The following is a 20,006-nucleotide window of genomic DNA, read 5'->3' as shown; positions in this document are numbered from 1 at the left end:
GGCGGCTCCGACGTTCTTCCGATCAGGTTCGAACAGTCTTAACACACCTCACACCACAGGAATATCTGATAAAATAATTTGTAGTACCAGCAAGATAATCGGGACATAGCTAGGATTGTCGGAAGGGGGTAAATCGGCCCAAAATCCGCCCGATTATCTTTTGGTGTGTACCCAGCATTAGTTTGTTCCGTCGCCTAAGACCAATCCAGTATGGTTGACCCTGCCAGGGATTGAGTACCTGCCAACGCAGCTCCCAAGGACACACAAACCCCTTCAACATGGCAAGGTGAAAACACAAGTGGGCTTCATACGAGATACCAGGTGCAAACTAATTTCTAACACATACGTTTACTTTTAAATAAGGCAGCAATATTGTTGCCCAGTTCGCCCCAAGAACCATTTTACAAACTGGTGTGACCACAAGCTGGCAAATCACTACAACATAAGCTGATTTATTTGAGTTTCTAAATGCCTGATTAGGTTTATAAAAACTGCAGCCTATAGCGTTATATAATTTACACAGAAATACTATTTTCTTATTAAACAGATACTGATGTTTTGAGAGGAGGGATGCTCATTGATAAACACATTAGAGTTTTGATGTCATGAGTTTTCATGTAACCAAGTGCAATAAACCCTGTCACTGTTGTTTGTCTGAAGAGTGTCAACATACTTGCTACATGTCCCTAATTTGTTCTCTGGAGACACTAGACAGACCCTGAAGATTGTACTGATGGGATACCAGACCTGAGAGAATTATCACTCAGTGATGAAGTAAATAAGGGACAACACCCAATTATGTAGACAATGACACTCAAACCAATTTGTCTTTGTCTGTGACTTTAACCTACATCATGAGTTATAAAGACCAATAAAGGTCAAAACATAATTTTGAATTAATTTTGGAGTAATTAAAATGGATTTAAAATGTCATTTAACATTAAAGTAGAGTTCTGGGTAGGTTTATTGTTAATTTAAGTTAAATTAAAAAAAAAAAAGTAATAATAAAGTGAATAGAATATTTTCGTAAAACACAATGTTTTTTGTGTGACCCAGAGGACAATACACAATGAAACTGCAGTCAAACAGCAATTGTCACGCTTTGTCACGTTCAGGAAGATGAGAAGACGGATCAGGATTAAACAGTATTTATTCACGAACAAGACACGTACCAAACTTAGTAACGGTGTTGACGAGAACCGACAAGGGAGAACTGAAACTGGTGAGACTATATACACAGACAAATAAGGAGACTAAGGCCCAGTCCCAATTCATGTACTTGTACTAAGACATCAAAGTATTTACTCTTTTTGTGAAGAAAAAGTACATACCTTTGAGTGTGTAGCAAAAGAGTAGGCAAGCTTTGGGACATACTATCACGTCATCTTTAACGGACAGATCTGTTGCGTGCATCCTGTCACAGTAAACTGTCGTGTCAATCATCTTGTCACAGTTACAATCCTCCATTCTATCTAATTTGATTTCCTACCGTTTCGGAGAGAAATGTTGAAGCACGTTCATCTGCCAGTCATGGGTCTTTCATGCGGAGACTCTCCTCCTGTGTTTGCAATTTGAATATAATGATGCATTTAAAAGGTAATGGCTAAACGTTTCTTTACAAAAGTTCACAATGCTGCTGCAGATGCAATATAATGTAAACAACGTTGAATAAATTCATTTTTGTCAGGTTAGATACTGATAATTAATCACTCAAACCCCTTTATCTAAAACTCTCTACATAACCGCCGAACTCGCGGGTCCTCCATGTCTGTAGTTGTTGTTGGGGTTTTTTTTAACACTTTTCACTCGTGTTTGTAGTTCTAACCGAATCCTCGTCCAACACGCAATGGGTTGTGAGCAATATTAGCCGTTAGCGTGCGCATCGATCTGCACTTCGGATTCTGACCGGAAATAGTAGACCATCCGGGTATCTTTGGAACACTCATTTCAACATACTACGATTTGGGACGTAATAATTCTATTTTCGCATGCTATTTAGGATGGATAGTATGCGAATTGGGACTGGGCCTAAGTGACAACAGGTGCACACGGTGAGTAATGATGCCTATGATAAGGATGATGACAGGTAACAGGTGAAACCGATTAACAAGGAAACACATGGTGCACAAACACAGAAGGCAAAACAAAGTCCAAGACAGGTGTCACTGTGACAGCAATACGGTACGTTTCAAGTTTTTGCAGAAAAAGTGTGCATAGTCACGTTTTTCTCATGCAATCTGTCTTATGTTTCATACAAAAAAAGCATTATCGAACACCAAAAAAATAGTACCTTTAAAAACAAATCATTTGACTTCAACATATGATTTAAAATCCTCTAAAGCCAAAAAAAATAGCTTTGTGAGAAACACATTAAAATGTAAACTAACAATTTAAACTGTTTAAGGTAACAAAAAAACACTATAATTTAAAATTAATAAAGATATATCTTATATATTTTTACGTACATGTATAACGATTTAGTAACTTTGTCTTTTACATAAATTATGGGCATCAGGAATCATAATAAAGTCTTGCTACACTCTCAACCAGGGTAGCTGATATTCAGCAGACCAAAACAATAAGGATAGCTGCTGTAGAAATATCCCATGTGAATTAAGGGATGGTAATCAACAGTACATTAACTTTTTTTGTTTTGTTTTGTTTTCCCAGCTGAGCAATTAATAATATATTATTCAATTATAGTATCAGTGTATTAGAAGCTTAGCACCACTGAGCCCTTGAGGCTGAAGGGGGATTGTGATTAAATAAATATACTATGGTCTGGTTTCAGAATTAGTCACACCAGAATTAGGGTTAAGACATTTAAGTGGTTTTTATAAATGTTCCTAAGAAAAAAACATTACTGATGTGCATCTTGAGACCAAAAAATGGCACTGACATATTTTAAGATATGTGAAGTTGCTATCAGTCAAAACAGCTCAAACATGCATTTTAGTTTGAGACTAGGCTTAAGCCTTCTGTGTGAAACCGGAGGTAATATGATGCTTTGGACTATGGCGGCAAGACACCACAGGTGAATAGTTTAAACAGTATACATATATCACACCATACTTTATTTTAGTTTATTACATTAAATTAAGACAGTTGTTTTGTATTGTCTTGTACGTTTTTTTATGGTTATGTTTAAATATGCTAATTAGGCATTATCTAATTAACTATACACCAATTTGCAGATATTTCCAGGGGGGGGGGGGGGGGGGGGGGCTAGTAGTAGTAGTGTCTTGTTTTTGGGTCCTTTTTTATTTTTATTTTCTTGCAAAATCCAGTACTAGATTATTAGAGTTAGATTAGACAGCAGGTAGTAGTGTGACAATTTCTGATGTCAAATTTCTGAAGGTCTGATGTCAAGGGTTTCAATGTAGCATAGAGCAGTAAACACGGTCACCTTTGTTTGTCTGAAAAGTGTCGACATTCTTGCTACATGCCCTTAATTTGTTCTCTGGAGCAGCCAGACAGACCCTTAAGATTGTACTGATGGGAAACCAGACCTGAGAGAATTATCACTTAGGAATCCAATAGATAAGTGACAACACCAATTAATGTAGGTACTGACACGCACACTGGAAAACCCATGAGACATGATGAAAGTTCTGTATCACTCTTAAAGATGATGCCAACTTTAAGATATTTTGATATTTTAATTATCGCATATATAATTGTAGAAAATAATATAGTTTCATAAGTATTTTTAAGAAACTTGTGTAAAAGAAAATTTCAATTGGTTTAGTGTTGATAAAACAATAACCTCAGGAATGGTTAACCGAACGATTATCATTTGATTATAATGAAACAAAATAAAAGAAATGGTGACCAGTCTATATACAATCCAAATATCTGAGAACACAAGTGAAAATATTTCTCCTTTTATGTCTGTAATTTCTAGCATTTCAATTTGAGTAAAAAGTTGAAGAAACCCCACAAATTTCACAATTCTTAGTATTTGGCTTTAAAGGGCAGCAGAGCTTGAGCTGACACGAGGCCTGTAGAAGACTTCATGAGCTTTGAGTGACATCCAGTCCCTAAAGCCACCCTGACCCTGTCATCATCTAAAAGAAAAAAAAATGCGTGACTGGACTGACTCCCAACGACACTGTACAAACAGTGAACACTACAGTATATAAGTGATACACAATAATGTATTTGTCATCATTTAGGGCAAAGAGTCAATATATCAGGTGCAAATTCACTTAATGTCTGATGTCTTGCCGTTTACTGATAATACATTTATTGACATATAATCATGCATAAACATTCAACCTTAATACTTTTTATATATTTTTTTTATTTTATCATTTATTTTTGATATGTCTGTTTTAAGAAAATATTGTAAATATATATTTAAAAAATCTGAAATAAATTGGCATTTTAACAATGTTTAATATTATTTTTTAAATATTTCATTCAGATTATATTATAAATATTATTATTATGCAATATTAATCACTTTTGTCCTACAATCTCTGCAGATTTTGCAAAATGCTACAGAAGAACTGGACGACAATCACTGAGTTTATCATCGTGGGCTTCCCTGGACTCCATCCAGACTACTATGGCTTGGTCGCTGCTATTTTCTTCATCGTCTACACGACCACACTGGCCGGGAACACTGTTTTCCTGGTGCTGTTTTTCACTTCGCAGAGCCTCAGGAAGCCTATGTACATTATCCTTGCAAGCCTGGCAATATCTGATACGTGTTTCTCCACTGTTGCCTTACCTAAGATCATATCCAGGTACTGGTTTGATGCGGGAGCATCCCCTTTCCATGCTTGCTTCTTCCAAATGGAACTAATCCACTATTTTGGAACATTGAACTCACTGATAATGATGATCATGGCCCTCGATCGCTATGTGGCTATCTGTTATTCTCTGAGATACCAGACTATTATGACTAATCGCATCACGTACATCATAAACGTAACAGCTTGGGTAACTGCTTTGATCGCTCCCACAATAGCCACCCTACACACACAACAGCTGCCTTACTGTGGGCCTAAACTGATCATTCAATGCTACTGTGACCACATCTCTATTACCAACCTGGCCTGTGCTGAAAACAGCAAGCAGCTTTTGGTGGCCCTGTGTGTTGCCCTACTTGTGCTTCTCCTTCCTCTAGCCTTCATCATTTACTCTTACGGTCACATCATAACATCTGTCATGAGGCTGTCGAGCTCTCAGAGTCGCTGGAAAAGTTTTGCCACCTGCAGTACGCAGCTGTGCATCACCGCCCTGTTTTACATGCCTCGCTGTGCAGTGTATATAGCCAGTTTCCTGCAAATCCAAATCAGCAAAGATTTCAGGATAGTCCTCATACTGCTCTACAGCCTCGTTCCACCACTGATAAACCCCTTCATTTACTGTTTACGTACACAGGAGATCAGAGCCATTGTGAGCAGGTGGTTGAGCAAGCAAAGGGCCATGAGAGAAACGTCCAAAATTAATGTGATCACGCTGTAAAATATTGTTACGTTCTGTGGAGTTTTAATGTGAAAAACATACAATGATTTGTCAGAAGCAACGGTAATTGTAATTGTTTTTTATGTTCATCTTAATTGTGTATTGTGATGTATTCCAGTGAAATCTGGTGGTGACGATGCAAGAAAAAACAACTCAAAATATCATCTCTGTTATAAATGACAGCTTTAATAAAACTCTCTACCTTTGGATGTATAACAGACCTGTTAACAGAAAGTAAGTTATTGATAAAACTATCCGTTTGTTTTTACACAAAATATTTGGGCCTAAATTTTAGGTTTATGCATTTCAATTGCATATAAAATTGTCATCCATTTGGATAACACCGTTTTAACAAAGCAAACAATAAACTTAATGTGTCATGCATAAAAGAAACCAATAAGATTTCTATACTTTAAAAAAAAATTTATTTAAACAATCGTATTTTCAAAAGCAATTTTCAATAAGTTAAAATGTTTGAGATTTAAACAAATTGGATTTATTGATGATAAATATCTGTATAAAAAAACTGGTTATTGTTTATTTAAAACAGACAGTTTATTAGTAGTCACAGAATTTATGTATGACAAATATGCATTTCATTAAGTTTATTAGTATATGTAAAATCTGTGTAATCCAAATGAATGGATATGTAATATGCAATTCAAATCCATAAATCTTAAATTTAGGCTTAAATACTTTGAGTGCCATAATATGTTGTACCCATGCAGCTAAGCATTTAGTATGAAAACGTGTGTCACATCCTAGTTTGGGGAACCATGGCCTAATGTACAATTAAATGTAAAATGATCAGTCTAAAAAATTATGAAGCTGGTGAAGCTTATTTACTATTCCATTATAATCAGAACATAATCAAACTGCGATAATTGTATAAAAAAAGAAAAAATATTTGTAACAAATATAAAAGTTAAACCACAATTTAATTCTCAGATGCTTTAATCTCAGATCTTTTTTGACCTTTCCTTATGATTCGATGTGACTGACCTCTTTATATGTTATAGGACAGTTGTGGCCTAAAGGTTAGAGAATTGGAAAATAGTGTGTGTGTGTGTGTGTGTGTGTGTGTGTGTGTGTGTGTGTGTGTGTGTGTGTGTGTGTGTGTGTGTGTGTGTGTGTGTGTGTGTGTGTGTGTGTGTGTGTGTGTGTACTAACTTGGATGGGTTAAATGCAGAGGACAAATTCCGAGTATGGGTAACCTTTGTTATGCATTTGTTATGCACTAAGCAGTACATGTACAACATTTCAGTGTTTTATGCCAGGGGATTCAGGTAACAAAAACAGATTGATCTGCATTAATTTACTTTCAGCTTGTTTCTTGCACCACCAGCTGATGACCTTTGAAGCTTTAGATGAAAATTGTCTTAAATAAAAATATATATTAGGGGATATTTTTAAATTATTCATTTATGTTTGATTCCCACTTTTCCCCCATCTATGTTAATGTGTGTGATGCAAAAACAAGCACTCAGGCAACCTCAACCAATAAACCCCAAAGTTCAGCCCAGTTTCACAACAGCAAATAATTCAAAACAATGATCCTTCATGACGTGTTGGACCCTACAGGCTTTAACACTGATTCTATGCCTATAAAATAATGAAACCACAAGTATCTGCACTGATCACTGAGAAAGTGACACACTGAGCTAGGAATATTCTTACCAGATGTCACATAACTTAACAGAGGAATAATCAAGGTAATCATGTGATCAGCTGAAATACAAAACAAAATAACATTTAGATTTTTGCAAATATTGTAACATTTTGGGGCAAATCAAATCAGACAATGTTTTTGTTTTTTTGGGGGGAAGTGTGAGTAGTCGGTAATGTCAGTGTGAAAAAGTTAAAGTTCACTGTATGTTTTAGTATGTCACAGGCAAACGAAACCGCAGCTTCTGTTGTTACAGAGTTTTTCATCGTGGGCTTCCCTGGACTTCTGCCCAAATACTACAGCCTGATGGCAGCACTTTTGTTCTGCATCTACATCGCTGTAATCACTGGAAACTCTCTCATTCTGGTCCTGTTTGTGACTGAACGCAGCCTCTTTAAGCCTATGTATTTTATCATGCTGAGTTTGTCCTTGTCTGATATTGGTTTTTGCACAGTTGCTCTGCCAAAAGTCATTTCTCGCTACTGGTTTAATGACGGTTATATTACCTTCTACGTTTGTCTGTTTCAAAGGCAGCTGATTCACTATTTTGGGACCCTAAACTCTCTTATAATGATGATCATGGCTCTAGATCGCTACTTGGCGATCTGTTACCCACTAAGATACCCTGTTTTAATGACTAACCGCACTATGAGACTTTTAATAGGGCTTTCCTGGATAACTGCAATGATTGCCCCAACCATCGGCTCAATGCAAACAGTAAAACTGCCATTCTGTGGGCCAAATATGATCGCTCATTGTTTCTGTGATGGCACATCTATGAACCAGCTCGCCTGCGCAGATTTCACCCTCTCAAATTTAATTGCCTACATTTTAGCAATATTTGTGCTTCTCGGGCCATTCTCTTTCATCATCTTTTCATATGTATGTATCCTGGTGTCTGTGCTTCGAATAGCAAATGCACAGGGTCGTATGAAAGCCTTTTCTACCTGTGCCACACAGCTGACTATCATTATTATCTATTATGTGCCACGTTTCGTTGTTTACTCCAGTTCTAACATCCCGAACATTCAGATAAACAGCAGTCAGAGGATCGCCCTGGTCATGTTCTACAGTCTGCTTCCACCACTAGTGAACCCCTTCATCTACTGCATCAGGATCAAAGAAGTCAGACAGTTCTTTCTCAAATGGTGTGTCCAGAGAAACAGGATGAGTCTAAAAGTCCATAGGTTAACTATTTCTAAATGAGATCATCTGCCTATTCTGTTCTGACACATTAAATTACACGGTTTTCTGACATATCACATTACATGCTGTTTATATGCATTTACAATATAGTCAAACCTAAATTTATTCATACACCTTCAACATTTCTCATATTACTACAGTTTATTCGCTATAGTTTAGAAAATGGTAATAAAATATGACAAGAACTCAGTTATTTAAATGGTTTTGACCATTCTTCTGTTAGACTGTCACACAAATGAATAAGGTTGAATATCTGTCAGCTGTTAAATTTCAGTACACAATTATATAATACCAATTTAGGTCAACCAATTACGAACCAATGCTTAATTTAGTTCAGTCTGTGGGGTAAAAAGGTTGCATTAGCAATTAAAGAAAAAACATATATGCAAAATATGGTCAGTTCAAAGTGTCTGAGTAATTTTTGGTCCCAGATTTTTATACATTTTACTGGTAGTCGACTGTATGAAGAACGTTTGGGTATAATATGTCACAGTTTACTTTATTTTACTATCCTCACTTACATCAATGAACTATAGTGTCCTGCAAACACTAGTAAAAAAATATAAAAAATCATATCTGGTGTATGAAACATTTTTATATATATTTATATATTTATATATATATATATATATATATATATATATATATATATATATATATATATATATATATATATATTCAAAGACACACACACACATTATTGCCCATATATATTTATCTAACCATTTATCCTCCAGTTCTTAATTATAAAAAAAATACATGGAATATTTGTAGTTTAATTTGTTACATTGCAGGCACATTTATAGCTGTAAACTGAAATATATTTTAATAATAAATAAATCACAAATTTCCTACCAAACATACATGCAGCATGACTGCAGTATTTGTTGTTTCATTAGATTACTATTAATAATGTTATATTATTTTATTTATGCATCAAAGATCATAGTTATATATTGGTGCAGAATAAGATCTGCTTATTTTTCAACCCTATTAGAAGAAAATAAACATAGGTATTTATTTGAAAAAGTGGCTAAACTAACGAAAAAGAAATCTTCAAGCCCAGAAGTTTCCAAGAAACACAGCAGTAATGACTTTATGAACTTCTTCACTTATAAGATCGATAATATCAGGGACAAAATCATAACTATGCAACCGTCTACTACAGTATCGCATCAGGGATTGCATTGTAGTCTCCCTGAGGAAAAATTTGATTCATTTGTTGCTATAGAAGAATTTTGCAAAATCGTTCACTCATTTAAATCGACAACTTGTATGTTAGACCCTATACCGACTAAACTATTGAAAGAGATGCTTCCAGAGGTCATAGAGCCTCTTCTCAATATCATTAATTTGTCTTTGTCTCTAGGATACGTACCAAAACCCTTTAAGCTGGCTATGATTAAACCGCTTGTTAAAAAAACGCAACTTGATCCTACAGAATTAGTCAATTACAGGCCGATCTCGAATTTGCCTTTTCTGTCAAAGATATTAGAAAAGGCAGTATCCTCACAACTGTGTTCCTTTCTTGAAGGAAATGCTATCTGTGAGGATTTTCAGTCCGGATTTAGACCGTACCATAGTACTGAGACTGCTCTCATTAAAGTCACAAATGATTTGCTCTTATCATCCGATCGTGGTTGTATCTCTCTATTAGTGTTACTTGATCTTAGTGCTGCATTTGACACCATTGACCACAACATTCTCTTAAATAGACTACAAAACTATGTTGGCATTAGTGGAATTGCACCAGCATGGTTTAAATCATATTTATCTGACCGCTATCAGTTTGTAGCAGTAAATGAAGAGATGTCTTATCGATCACAAGTTCAGTATTGCATACCACAAGGCTCAGTACTAGGACCGCTGCTGTTCACTCTGTACATGCTACCGTTAGGAGATATCATTAGGAAACATGGAATTAGTTTTCACTGTTATGCTGATGAATACTCAGCTCTATATTTCTTCCAAACCTAACGAAACTCACCAATTCACAAAATTATCGGAATGCATAGTTGATATCAAAAATTGGATGACTAGTAATTTCCTACCACTAAATTCTGAAAAAACAGAGATTCTAATTATTGGACAAAAAACTTCCACACGTAATAACCTAGAATACCGTCTAACACTTGATGGCTGCTCTGTCAAGTCTTCGTCGTCAGTTAGGAACCTGGATGTGCTCTTTGATACCAATCTCTCATTTGAAAGTCACGTGTCTAGTATCTGTAAAAGCGCATTTTTCCATCTTAAAAATATATCTAAATTACGTCATATGCTCTCATTGACAAATGCAGAACAATTAGTTCATGCGTTCATGAACTCAAGGCTAGATTATTGTAATGCTCTACTGGGTGGTTGCCCTGCACGCTTAATAAACAAACTACAGCTAGTTCAAAACGCAGCCGCTAGAGCTCTTACCAGAACCAGGAAGTATGACCATATTAGCCCGGTTCTGTCAACACCGCATTGGCTCCCTATTAAACATCGTATACATTTTAAAATATTGCTGATTACTTAAAAAGCACTAAATGGTTTAGCTCTGCAGTACTTGAGCAAGCTCTTAACCAATTAGTCCTTCATGTCTATTGCGATCTCAAATTTCTGGCCAGTTCATAATACCTATATCAAAATCAACTGCTGGCGGTAGATCCTTTTCCTACTTGGCACCAAAACTTTGGAACAATCTTCCTAACATTGACCGGGAAGCAGACACAGTCTGTCAGTTCAAATCTAGACTAAAAACACATCTCTTTGGCTTAGCATACACATAACACATTATAGATTGCTTTAATTCAATGTTAGGCTACATAGTTTAGATCAACCGGAACCAGGAATACTTCCCATAATTCCTGATTAACTTTGTACATCATAAGAAGGATGGCGTCTACTCTAATATTAGTCTCTCTGTTTATCCCGAGGTTTACTGCAAACCGCCGGATCCAGGCCATATCCAGATCTGATGAAGGACCATCACATGGACACGACGACAACGCATCCCTGAAGTGCAAGCCTCATCAACACTGTGAAGGCCTCATGGACACCTCAACAAACTCATCTACATACCGGCGTGATGACTCTGACCCCTAACCAGATGAACTGGATAAATATTGTGAAAGTTCTGATCCAATCTGACTTCTGACCTATTATGCCGCCTAAATCATAATCATACACTGTTCGTTTGTTGGCCAAAGGAGGACTGGCCCCCTGACTGAGCCTGGGTTCTCCCAAGGTTTTTTTCTCCATTCTGTCACCTGATGGAGTTTTAGTTCCTTGCCATTGTCGCCTTTTTTCGCCTTTATTCGCCATTGGCTTTTGGCTTGCTTAGTTGGGGACATTTAACATTTAATTTTGAATTTAACAATACTATTACAACTTTACTTTCCTGTTATCTCTGTAAAGATGCTTTGAAGCAATTTGCATTGTAAAAAGCGCTATATAAATAAAGGTGACTTGTCTCTGTATACATCTCATGTTGCCCAGCAACGCTTGCGCGGCAGCGCCAAACACAAACACACTAGACTTTGTTCGAGATGGTTCTAGGGTTGTGATGGTATGGGATTTTTTTCTTACCGTGGTGAAGAAGCAACCGACAACACAACCCCCCCCCCCCCCATAGTGTAAATGACAATGTAAATGATTAATTATAATTTATAAAGCAGTATTCTTTATTAACAAATAAACAAATTAACATTCATATTAAATTGTAAATATTAATAACTAACTATTAATTAGTCTAAACCCCAAAGGTCAGCCCAGTTTCACGATATCAAATGATACAAAACATGATCCTTCATGACGTATTGGACCCTAAAGGCTTTAACACTGATTCTACGCCTATAAAACCACAAGTATCTGCACTGATCACTGAGAAAGTGACACACTGAACCAGGAATACTCTTAGCGGATGTCACATAACTTAACAGAAGAATAATCAAGGTAATCATGTGATCAGCTGAAATACAAACCAATATTACATTTAGATTTTTGCAAATATTTGAAATCACAGAATGTGTAAATTTAAGGAAAATTCTTTCATCTTAATTAATAACTAAATGTTTTATAATGAATTTATATTTTACATGTTTTATGAATTTTTTTTAAATAAATTATATATTTGATAATTTACAATAATTTAGAATTTCAAAGGTGAACTTTATTTAAATAATTTTATATTATCATTATTATATTGTATTTTTAAGAATAATTTTAACTATTGAAGAAAATATTATTTTTTTTAAATTAGGAAATCAAAGCCATTTTTACAAAGTATGTCATGTGTAAAAGGCAGATACATTTGGTTCTTTGGTAAACAGATGTTAACTGTATGTTTTAGTATGTCACAGGCAAACGAAACCGCAGCTTCTGTTGTAACAGAGTTTTTCATCGTGGGCTTCCCTGGACTTCTGCCCAAATACTACAGCCTGATGGCAGCACTTTTGTTCTGCATCTACATCGCTGTAATCACTGGAAACTCTATCATTGTGGTCCTGTTTGTGACTGAACGCAGCCTCTTTAAGCCTATGTATATTATCATGCTGAGTTTGTCCTTGTCTGATATTGGTTTTTGCACAGTTGCTCTGCCAAAAGTCATTTCTCGCTACTGGTTTAATGACGGTTATATTACCTTCTACGTTTGTCTGTTTCAAAGGCAGCTGATTCACTATTTTGGGACCCTAAACTCTCTTATTATGATGATCATGGCTCTAGATCGGTACTTGGCGATCTGTTACCCACTAAGATACCTTGTTTTAATGACTAACCGCACTATGAGACTTTTAACAGGGCTTTCCTGGATAACTGCAATGATTGCCCCAACCATCAACTCAATGCAAACAGTAAAACTGCCATTCTGTGGGCCAAATATGATCGCTCATTGTTTCTGTGACTCTTCGTCAATAAACCAGCTCGCCTGTGCAGATGTCAGACAAACGAACCTCATTGCCTATGGTGTAGCTATGTTTGTGCTTCTCGTGCCATTCTCTTTCATCATCTTTTCATATGTATGTATCCTGATGTCTGTGCTTCGAATAGCAAATGCACAGGGTCGTATGAAAGCCTTTTCTACCTGTGCCACACAGCTGACTATCATTATTATCTATTATGTGCCACGTTTCGTTGTTTACTCCAGTTCTAGCATCCCGAACATTCAGATAAACAGCAGTCACAGGATCGCCCTGGTCATGTTCTACAGTCTGCTTCCACCACTAGTGAACCCCTTCATCTACTGCATCAGGATCAAAGAAGTCAGACAGTTCTTTCTCAAACGGTGTGTCCAGAGAAACAGGATAAAGAGTCTAAAAGTCCATAGGTTAACTATTTCTAAATGAGATCATCTGCCTGTCCCTGTTCTGATGCATCACATTACATGCTGTTTATATGCATTTACAATATTTGTTAACAGTTAGTATAGTTAAATAACTATATTAACAAATATTGTAAATGGATAAAAACATCATGTAAAGTGATGCATCAGAACAGGAAATTATATATTATATATATATATATATATTATATAAAACACACACACACACACACACACACACACATTATAGCCTATATATATTTATATTTATCCAGTTTTTAATAAAAGAAATACATGGAATATTTGTTGTTTCATTTCTCACATTGCAGGCACATTTATCAACTATAATATATTTTAATTATGAATAAACCATACATTTCCTACTAAATTTGCATGCAGTTTTTGTTGTTTCATTAGACTTATATTAGTAATATTTTCTATTATTTTATTTACACAGGTCTTGGCTACGAATAATTTGACATGCTTTCATTAGTATTTCTCATAAATAAAAAGCAAATGCAAGTTAAAATTGTGATCATTTACTCACTTCTTAGCCAAAAGTCACATTATCGAACTGGTAAATATCAAATAATGTCACAATAAATATTAGTTAAATATTATTCATTGATAATTGATGCACATGACAGCGTCCTGCTGAGCTATGAATTACTGAGCTAGATTCTTATCAAAGACTATAGATATAGAAAGAAGGTTCCCCTTCAGTCAGTCACGTTCGACGTAGAGATGAACAGTGTGAAAATTTAATATCACGATTATAGAGACCAAAATTATCACGATTATCAGTATTATCACAGTTTTGTTAAAATGAGTTGAAAAGAACTGAAAATATTGAATACTGAATATTTGTTTTATATTTGAAAATCAACAAATAAAATAAGTTCTATGCACTTTTTTAAAGCATAAACATTAAATTATATGATGAATAAATTATATATTAAATGACCATTGTCAATAGCAACACATTATAACAGCGCACACCTCTTGTATCACCGCAGATGCGGTCTCTCGTTTCATTAAAATACAACTTGCCATCTTGAATCTCAGTTTTTGATTGTATTGAAAATGAAATCAGAGGACTTTAGTATTAGCACTAATATAATACTGTGGTAATGATCATCTTGTCTGGACGATTGTTTTGTACTGTAAAAAATGAACAACTGTATACTGTAATAAACATCTCAGTTTTATAAGATTTTAAAACATCTCGGCCATTTTCTGAGGAATAGAAAAATTTAAACAACCAACCAGCTCTGTTATGTTAATAAAGATATTTATTTGCAAAGATTTAAACTGCCAGAGTAAGATAAGGCTATATTCATAATCTATGGCAAAAATACTATTATAAGTGAGGCTAGTGGATAATTCAACAGTAAAAGTTATTCTTATACTGGGAAATAAAACATTCAGTGGAGAAAAAATAAAACACAAATTTTAGAATTGTTATAAAATGAAAAATGTACTTATATATACTATGAAATGAAAAGACATTTATTTTAAATGTATAGCTCAGCTTTTTAATAAGGCAACAACATGTGATAGATAATACAGAACATGAAAGGCTATTAATAATATTTTATTGCGGAAAAGTATTATATACAGAAGCCCTGAACCGCAAAAAAAAAAAAAACTTTAAAAAAAACATTCTAGCATTTCGAGATTAAAGTGTGTGTGTGTGTGTGTGTGTGTGTGTGTGTGTGTGTGTGTGTGTGTGTGTGTGTGTGTGTGTGTGTGTGTGTGTGTGTGTGTGTGTGTGTGTGTGTGTGTGTGTGTGTGTGTGTGTGTGTGTGTGTGTGTGTGTGTGTGTAAAGAAATGCGTTCATGAAGTCGAACTGCCTCGGACATGGATCTAAACAAAATAGTAGGTTTATACTTTCATTTGGGCTTTCAAATATATAGATTATATACACCACTGGTGGTGGTTGAGGAGGGATTTCCTGATTTGATTGTAAAGCGCTTTGGGTGTCCTACAGTAGACATATGAAAGCGCTATATAAATGCCTAATTCATTCATTCATTCATTCATAAATCTGGATATCTCCATCAGGTCTGAAAAGTGTTTTCGCCTGGAAAGTCTATTCCGGCGCAGTATGTTTTGTAACGTCCTAAAACAAATGGTAATGCCATGTTGTTAGATAAGCCCCTGTAGAATTTCCTTTTGTTGAAAGCCCAGATTAAAGTAAAAAGCTACTATTTTGTGTAGATCCATGTCCGAGGCAGTTCGACTTCACGAACGCATTTCTTTACACACACACACACACACACATACGCATGCACTCGCTCTGCACAGTGACGCACACCAATATGAATGCCTGTGCGGCAATGTAAAACAACGGCAGGCACACGCAACTTCTACGGAAGACTGTAGCTATTCTCGCCATGAATCCATGAAGCCATGTCTTCTTATACAAAAAAAACAATGTTGCATGCTGCAGCTGCGTCAGACTGATGTTGCCTGGACAAGATTTACAGCGAGTTTTCAAAATCACGATAATCAAACAGGGTTTTAATGATAATAAAATTTTAAACGATAATACTAACCGGCAGGAGGTTTTATTGTAGTTTATCATGAAACCGGTAATCGTTTCATCCGTTGAAGGCTCCACCTTGCTGCCCCACTGCCAGTACGTCTGTGGTCCCTCTGATCTTGCCTGTACAGTCCCTCAGAGCCTGGCTAACACTTCCCAGCCCGTCTCGCTGGCTCATTCGGACCATCAGACTCAGCTATGCAATTCAGTTTGCCTCGCATCCCCCCAAGTTCAGGATATCATATCCTTCCAGATTTCTCCCGTTCACCGACCGCAGATTAGTTATCAGATCAGTCATGCCTTTACTGCTGATCGCCTTAACTTGTAGTGCCAGTCCTATCCTGTCGAGCAGTTAAAGCAGAAATACAGACACATGAGAGGCCTTCCCATCCGTACCCTTACTGATGTCCAACCATTCCTTCTTATTGGTTCTGACCAGCCCCACCTTATAACCCCTATTGAGCCTGTTCGATGTTCGTACCAGCTTGGGATTGACACTTCAGGGTCCTGTTCCTTCTATGGGTTGCCCTTCCACCCCTTCCCAGTGCCGGCTTACCTCTTTGGTTTCTGTCCAAGATGAACTCCTCCACCACGTTCAGAGATTGTGGCAATTGGATACAATTCCTTACCATGAGTGTAACGAAGTTACTCGTTCCAAGCAAGACCAGGAAGCCCTTCAGCTGCTTGAACTCAAGACCATTACCCTAGAGATAGAGGGTGTTCGTCGCCTCGCCACTCCCCTTCTTCGTCGTAGAGACATGCCGTTGTTGAATCCTCCCTACCCTCCGCACTAGTGAGGTGCGTCCGTTAAAGAATCCTGAGAAAGCCGAGACCTACCAGACAGAGATGCGTAAATTTCTGGGGACCGGAGCGGTCCGTGTAGTTTCTGATCCTGTTCGTGCAGTGGGGATTTCTTTATGACTGCAAGGGAAGCTCGGCTTCCCCTATAATGTAAAAAAACATTTTTGAATGGTCAAACATGTAATATTCTGTTAACATTTTATTGACTAAAAATGCGTTAGAACACGTTCATCTCGAAGACGAGTTTGTTCAGAATCAGCTACATATAGCAGGTCGGCTGACTCGATTTCCTTCTTATACATTCCTGTAGCGTCACAGTGCATTTCCCTGTTGAAGCCGAGCGTCCGTTTACTTCAATAGGGCTGCTTTGAACAGTTTTTTTTCAGTGATTCTAAACTACACGGTCATTGGATAAATGCTGCGATTATGTCCCTGCGATTACGACAGCTCAGTGTCTCTGGGGTGAATGGAGGAGTGGGCGTGACTGCATCTCCTTTTGATTGACAGCGATTTTGTACTATAAAAATTCGCTGCCGCTGAAGCTATTCGAACTCTTTCCTATCGCGGATTTTCCAAGTGTAGTCGAAAGACAAACTGCTGCAACCTATATCTTGCTATTTGCTTGGCGAAATTGCTAGCCAATTTTCATCATACATTTCACACAATTATACACCACATTCCTTGTTTCAGTTTAACCTAATTCCCACTTATCCTCCATCGAGTTTACTATCTTTTTTTTTAGATCGTTTGTTCATTCATTCATACAGTAGGCAAGGCTAGCTAGGCTATAAATAAATGGACAATTTGAATGATGTAGGCCAAAAATGAGCTTCCCCTCTTTGAAAGACCAGCAGTCGCCACTATGTTCCTTATACCCCTGAGTGTTGGTACATTCCTCACCACCTTGTCAGCCACAATGGAAAGTCCCGCTTGTCTTTAATTGTTTCCAACGGTACAGAGGTCAGAGCTTTAACCAGCACTTATTGCCCGGACCAACCCTTGGAGCCTCGGGTCCACATTTCAGGTGTCCTCCTTCATTTCCGAGAGCGGAGATTTTAAGGCGATGTTCCACCAGGTTTGTCTCCTGCCTGAAGTTTGTCCTCTACTCCGCTTTCTATGACGAGACCTGCAGATGGATGAGGCGGCTCAGACCTTTGAGTGGTTAGTCCTGCCCTTTGGTACCACTTCCAGTCCTTGTTGTGCTATCCAGGCACTCCAGCGCCACACCCATCAGCACCCCTTGACAGATGAGGAGATTCGTTTCTCTGTGGAGAGATGTTTTTATGTTGATAATTGCCTCCAGAGCCTACCTAATACTGATGCAGCCCAAATCTGATTGATCGGCCTGCATACTATCCTTTCTGAAGCTGAATTTGAGATCCCAGTGGGCCTGTAATGATCCTGCTGTATTAAGTCACTTACCTCCCGAAGCTCGAGCCATTAGTGTGGAGTTGTGGCTGACGCAGGAGAAGTCAGATGTTCCTGAGTCCACGTTAGTTTTGAGTTGGAATTGGCAGTCCAATACCTTGTCCTATAAACACCGACTGGGGAATTATGAGACCCTCCCTTACGGAATATTTATAGGGTCCTTGCTACACAGTTTGACCCTTTGGGATTGCTCCTCCCTTACACAACCCGTGCGAAAGTGATCGTTGAGCACCTTTGGAACCAACAGAGAGAGTGGGATGATCCTAACCTACCTCCTGACCTGCTCCTCTCCTGGATGCAGTGGGAAAAATAACTTTGCCGCCTTTCCTAGTGTTTCTCTTCCTCATCCTTATGTCCCTCCTGCAGTTGGGATTGGAGGAGTTACTCACAAGGTCCATATCTTCTCAGATGCCTCTGAACAAGCTTACGGAGCTGTAGCTTACCAACGTACCATTGACCCAGCCTGTCAGACATACCTGTGAAAAGCCTCTGCGGCTTATCCTTTATCAATTCATCATCTAAACCTGCATACCTGTCTCCTCATCCTTATATTAAACTGTGCTCTGACAGGCACCCAGAGGGGTTCACTCATCTAATTAAAAATAAGATCCAGACAGTCAGTCTCCCAAACAGCATCCTCTGTGGATCTATGTGTCCTATATGCAAACTGTTGTGGGTACAGGGTTGCTAGCATGATGCTCAGAATGTGTTTTTTGAGTAGACTCACAAAACACTGCCACCCTGCATGTGTTTCGCCCTACAGGGTTTAGCGTTAATACCTGTTCCACCTCGTCAGGAGTCACTTCCTGCGTTGTCCAGGGCTCAGTGTTCAGGGCTTCAAAGCATGCATAGAAGAGGTTGAGCTCATCAGGCAGAGATGGAGAGCTGTTTGCAAATATCCGGCCTTTATAGTCTGTGATGCGTGTTAGATCTTGCCACATTTTCCTGGAGCCATGAGCAATATAGTAATTTGTCAGTTTCTGTCTGTTTAAACAAAGTTTCTATCTTTTTAAAAACATTATCAAATCCATTCTCGTTTATGTTTTCATTATAAAATTTACTTTATAAAAGTTGTTCCGTGTGAGAAAATCAATGAGGAGGCTCAAAATCCTCCAGTCGGATCCATCCTATAATATATTTTAATTTTTGTCTTTTTTAAGATATTTGCTTTAAAATATAGTACATAAAATTAATAATATTCAATTAAAATAAATAAAACAAAAAATAATGCAAAAAATGTTTCTAGAGTTTGATTGGTGTTAGTGTTTAAAAAAGAAGAAATAGTGCAAACATCTAAAAAACTTTTGGCAGGTGCTTGATCAAATGAAGCATCAAATTAAAAAATAAACAAGAATTGGCACACTGCCACTTCTGCTCCCAAGGATATATTAAAATGAACAACTTTTTGACCCAATGGGCCTTCGTCAGGCGTTATCATTTTCCCACAAGATGGCACAAAAAGCTCACATTCATGACGTAAAGGAGCTGTTCGCTTTCCAACTTGACAAGTCATAAAAGAGACTTTTAATAATAGGCCTAAGATACTTTGGGCTGGCGAAAAAAAAAAAGTATGTTGCAC

The 20,006-nt window shown here is 37.2% G+C and overlaps 3 protein-coding genes across 3 annotated transcripts; all 3 read left to right on the top strand.

Annotated features, from left to right (window-relative positions):
• Positions 1 to 4,497: 4,497 nt before the first annotated feature.
• Positions 4,498 to 5,475, top strand: LOC143749499 (olfactory receptor 1E16-like). The gene has a single exon (XM_077241970.1). It carries the CDS (start codon positions 4,498 to 4,500, stop codon positions 5,473 to 5,475), a length of 978 nt encoding a protein of 325 aa, XP_077098085.1.
• A 1,882-nt stretch (positions 5,476 to 7,357) lies between these two features.
• Positions 7,358 to 8,399, top strand: LOC143749497 (olfactory receptor 2AT4-like). The gene has a single exon (XM_077241969.1). It carries the CDS (start codon positions 7,358 to 7,360, stop codon positions 8,345 to 8,347), a length of 990 nt encoding a protein of 329 aa, XP_077098084.1. The 3' UTR covers positions 8,348 to 8,399.
• A 4,238-nt stretch (positions 8,400 to 12,637) lies between these two features.
• LOC143750720 (olfactory receptor 1E16-like) lies at positions 12,638 to 13,677 on the top strand. Its single transcript, XM_077243896.1, has one exon. The coding sequence runs from the start codon at positions 12,664 to 12,666 to the stop codon at positions 13,675 to 13,677; it is 1,014 nt and encodes a 337-aa protein (XP_077100011.1). The 5' UTR covers positions 12,638 to 12,663.
• The last annotated feature ends 6,329 nt before the right edge of the window (positions 13,678 to 20,006 follow it).

Source organism: Siphateles boraxobius, unplaced genomic scaffold (assembly GCF_051911475.1).
Source record: "Siphateles boraxobius isolate OS27281-9 unplaced genomic scaffold, OSU_SipBor_1 25, whole genome shotgun sequence".
NCBI classification, from domain to species: domain Eukaryota; kingdom Metazoa; phylum Chordata; class Actinopteri; order Cypriniformes; family Leuciscidae; genus Siphateles; species Siphateles boraxobius.
This window is presented reverse-complemented; position numbering and strand designations above follow the sequence as displayed.

Coding starts and splice junctions, on each gene's coding strand:
- LOC143749499 (XM_077241970.1), top strand. CDS start 4,498: ATGCTACAGAAGAACTGGACGACAATCACTGAGTTTATCATCGTGGGC.
- LOC143749497 (XM_077241969.1), top strand. CDS start 7,358: ATGTCACAGGCAAACGAAACCGCAGCTTCTGTTGTTACAGAGTTTTTC.
- LOC143750720 (XM_077243896.1), top strand. CDS start 12,664: ATGTTAACTGTATGTTTTAGTATGTCACAGGCAAACGAAACCGCAGCT.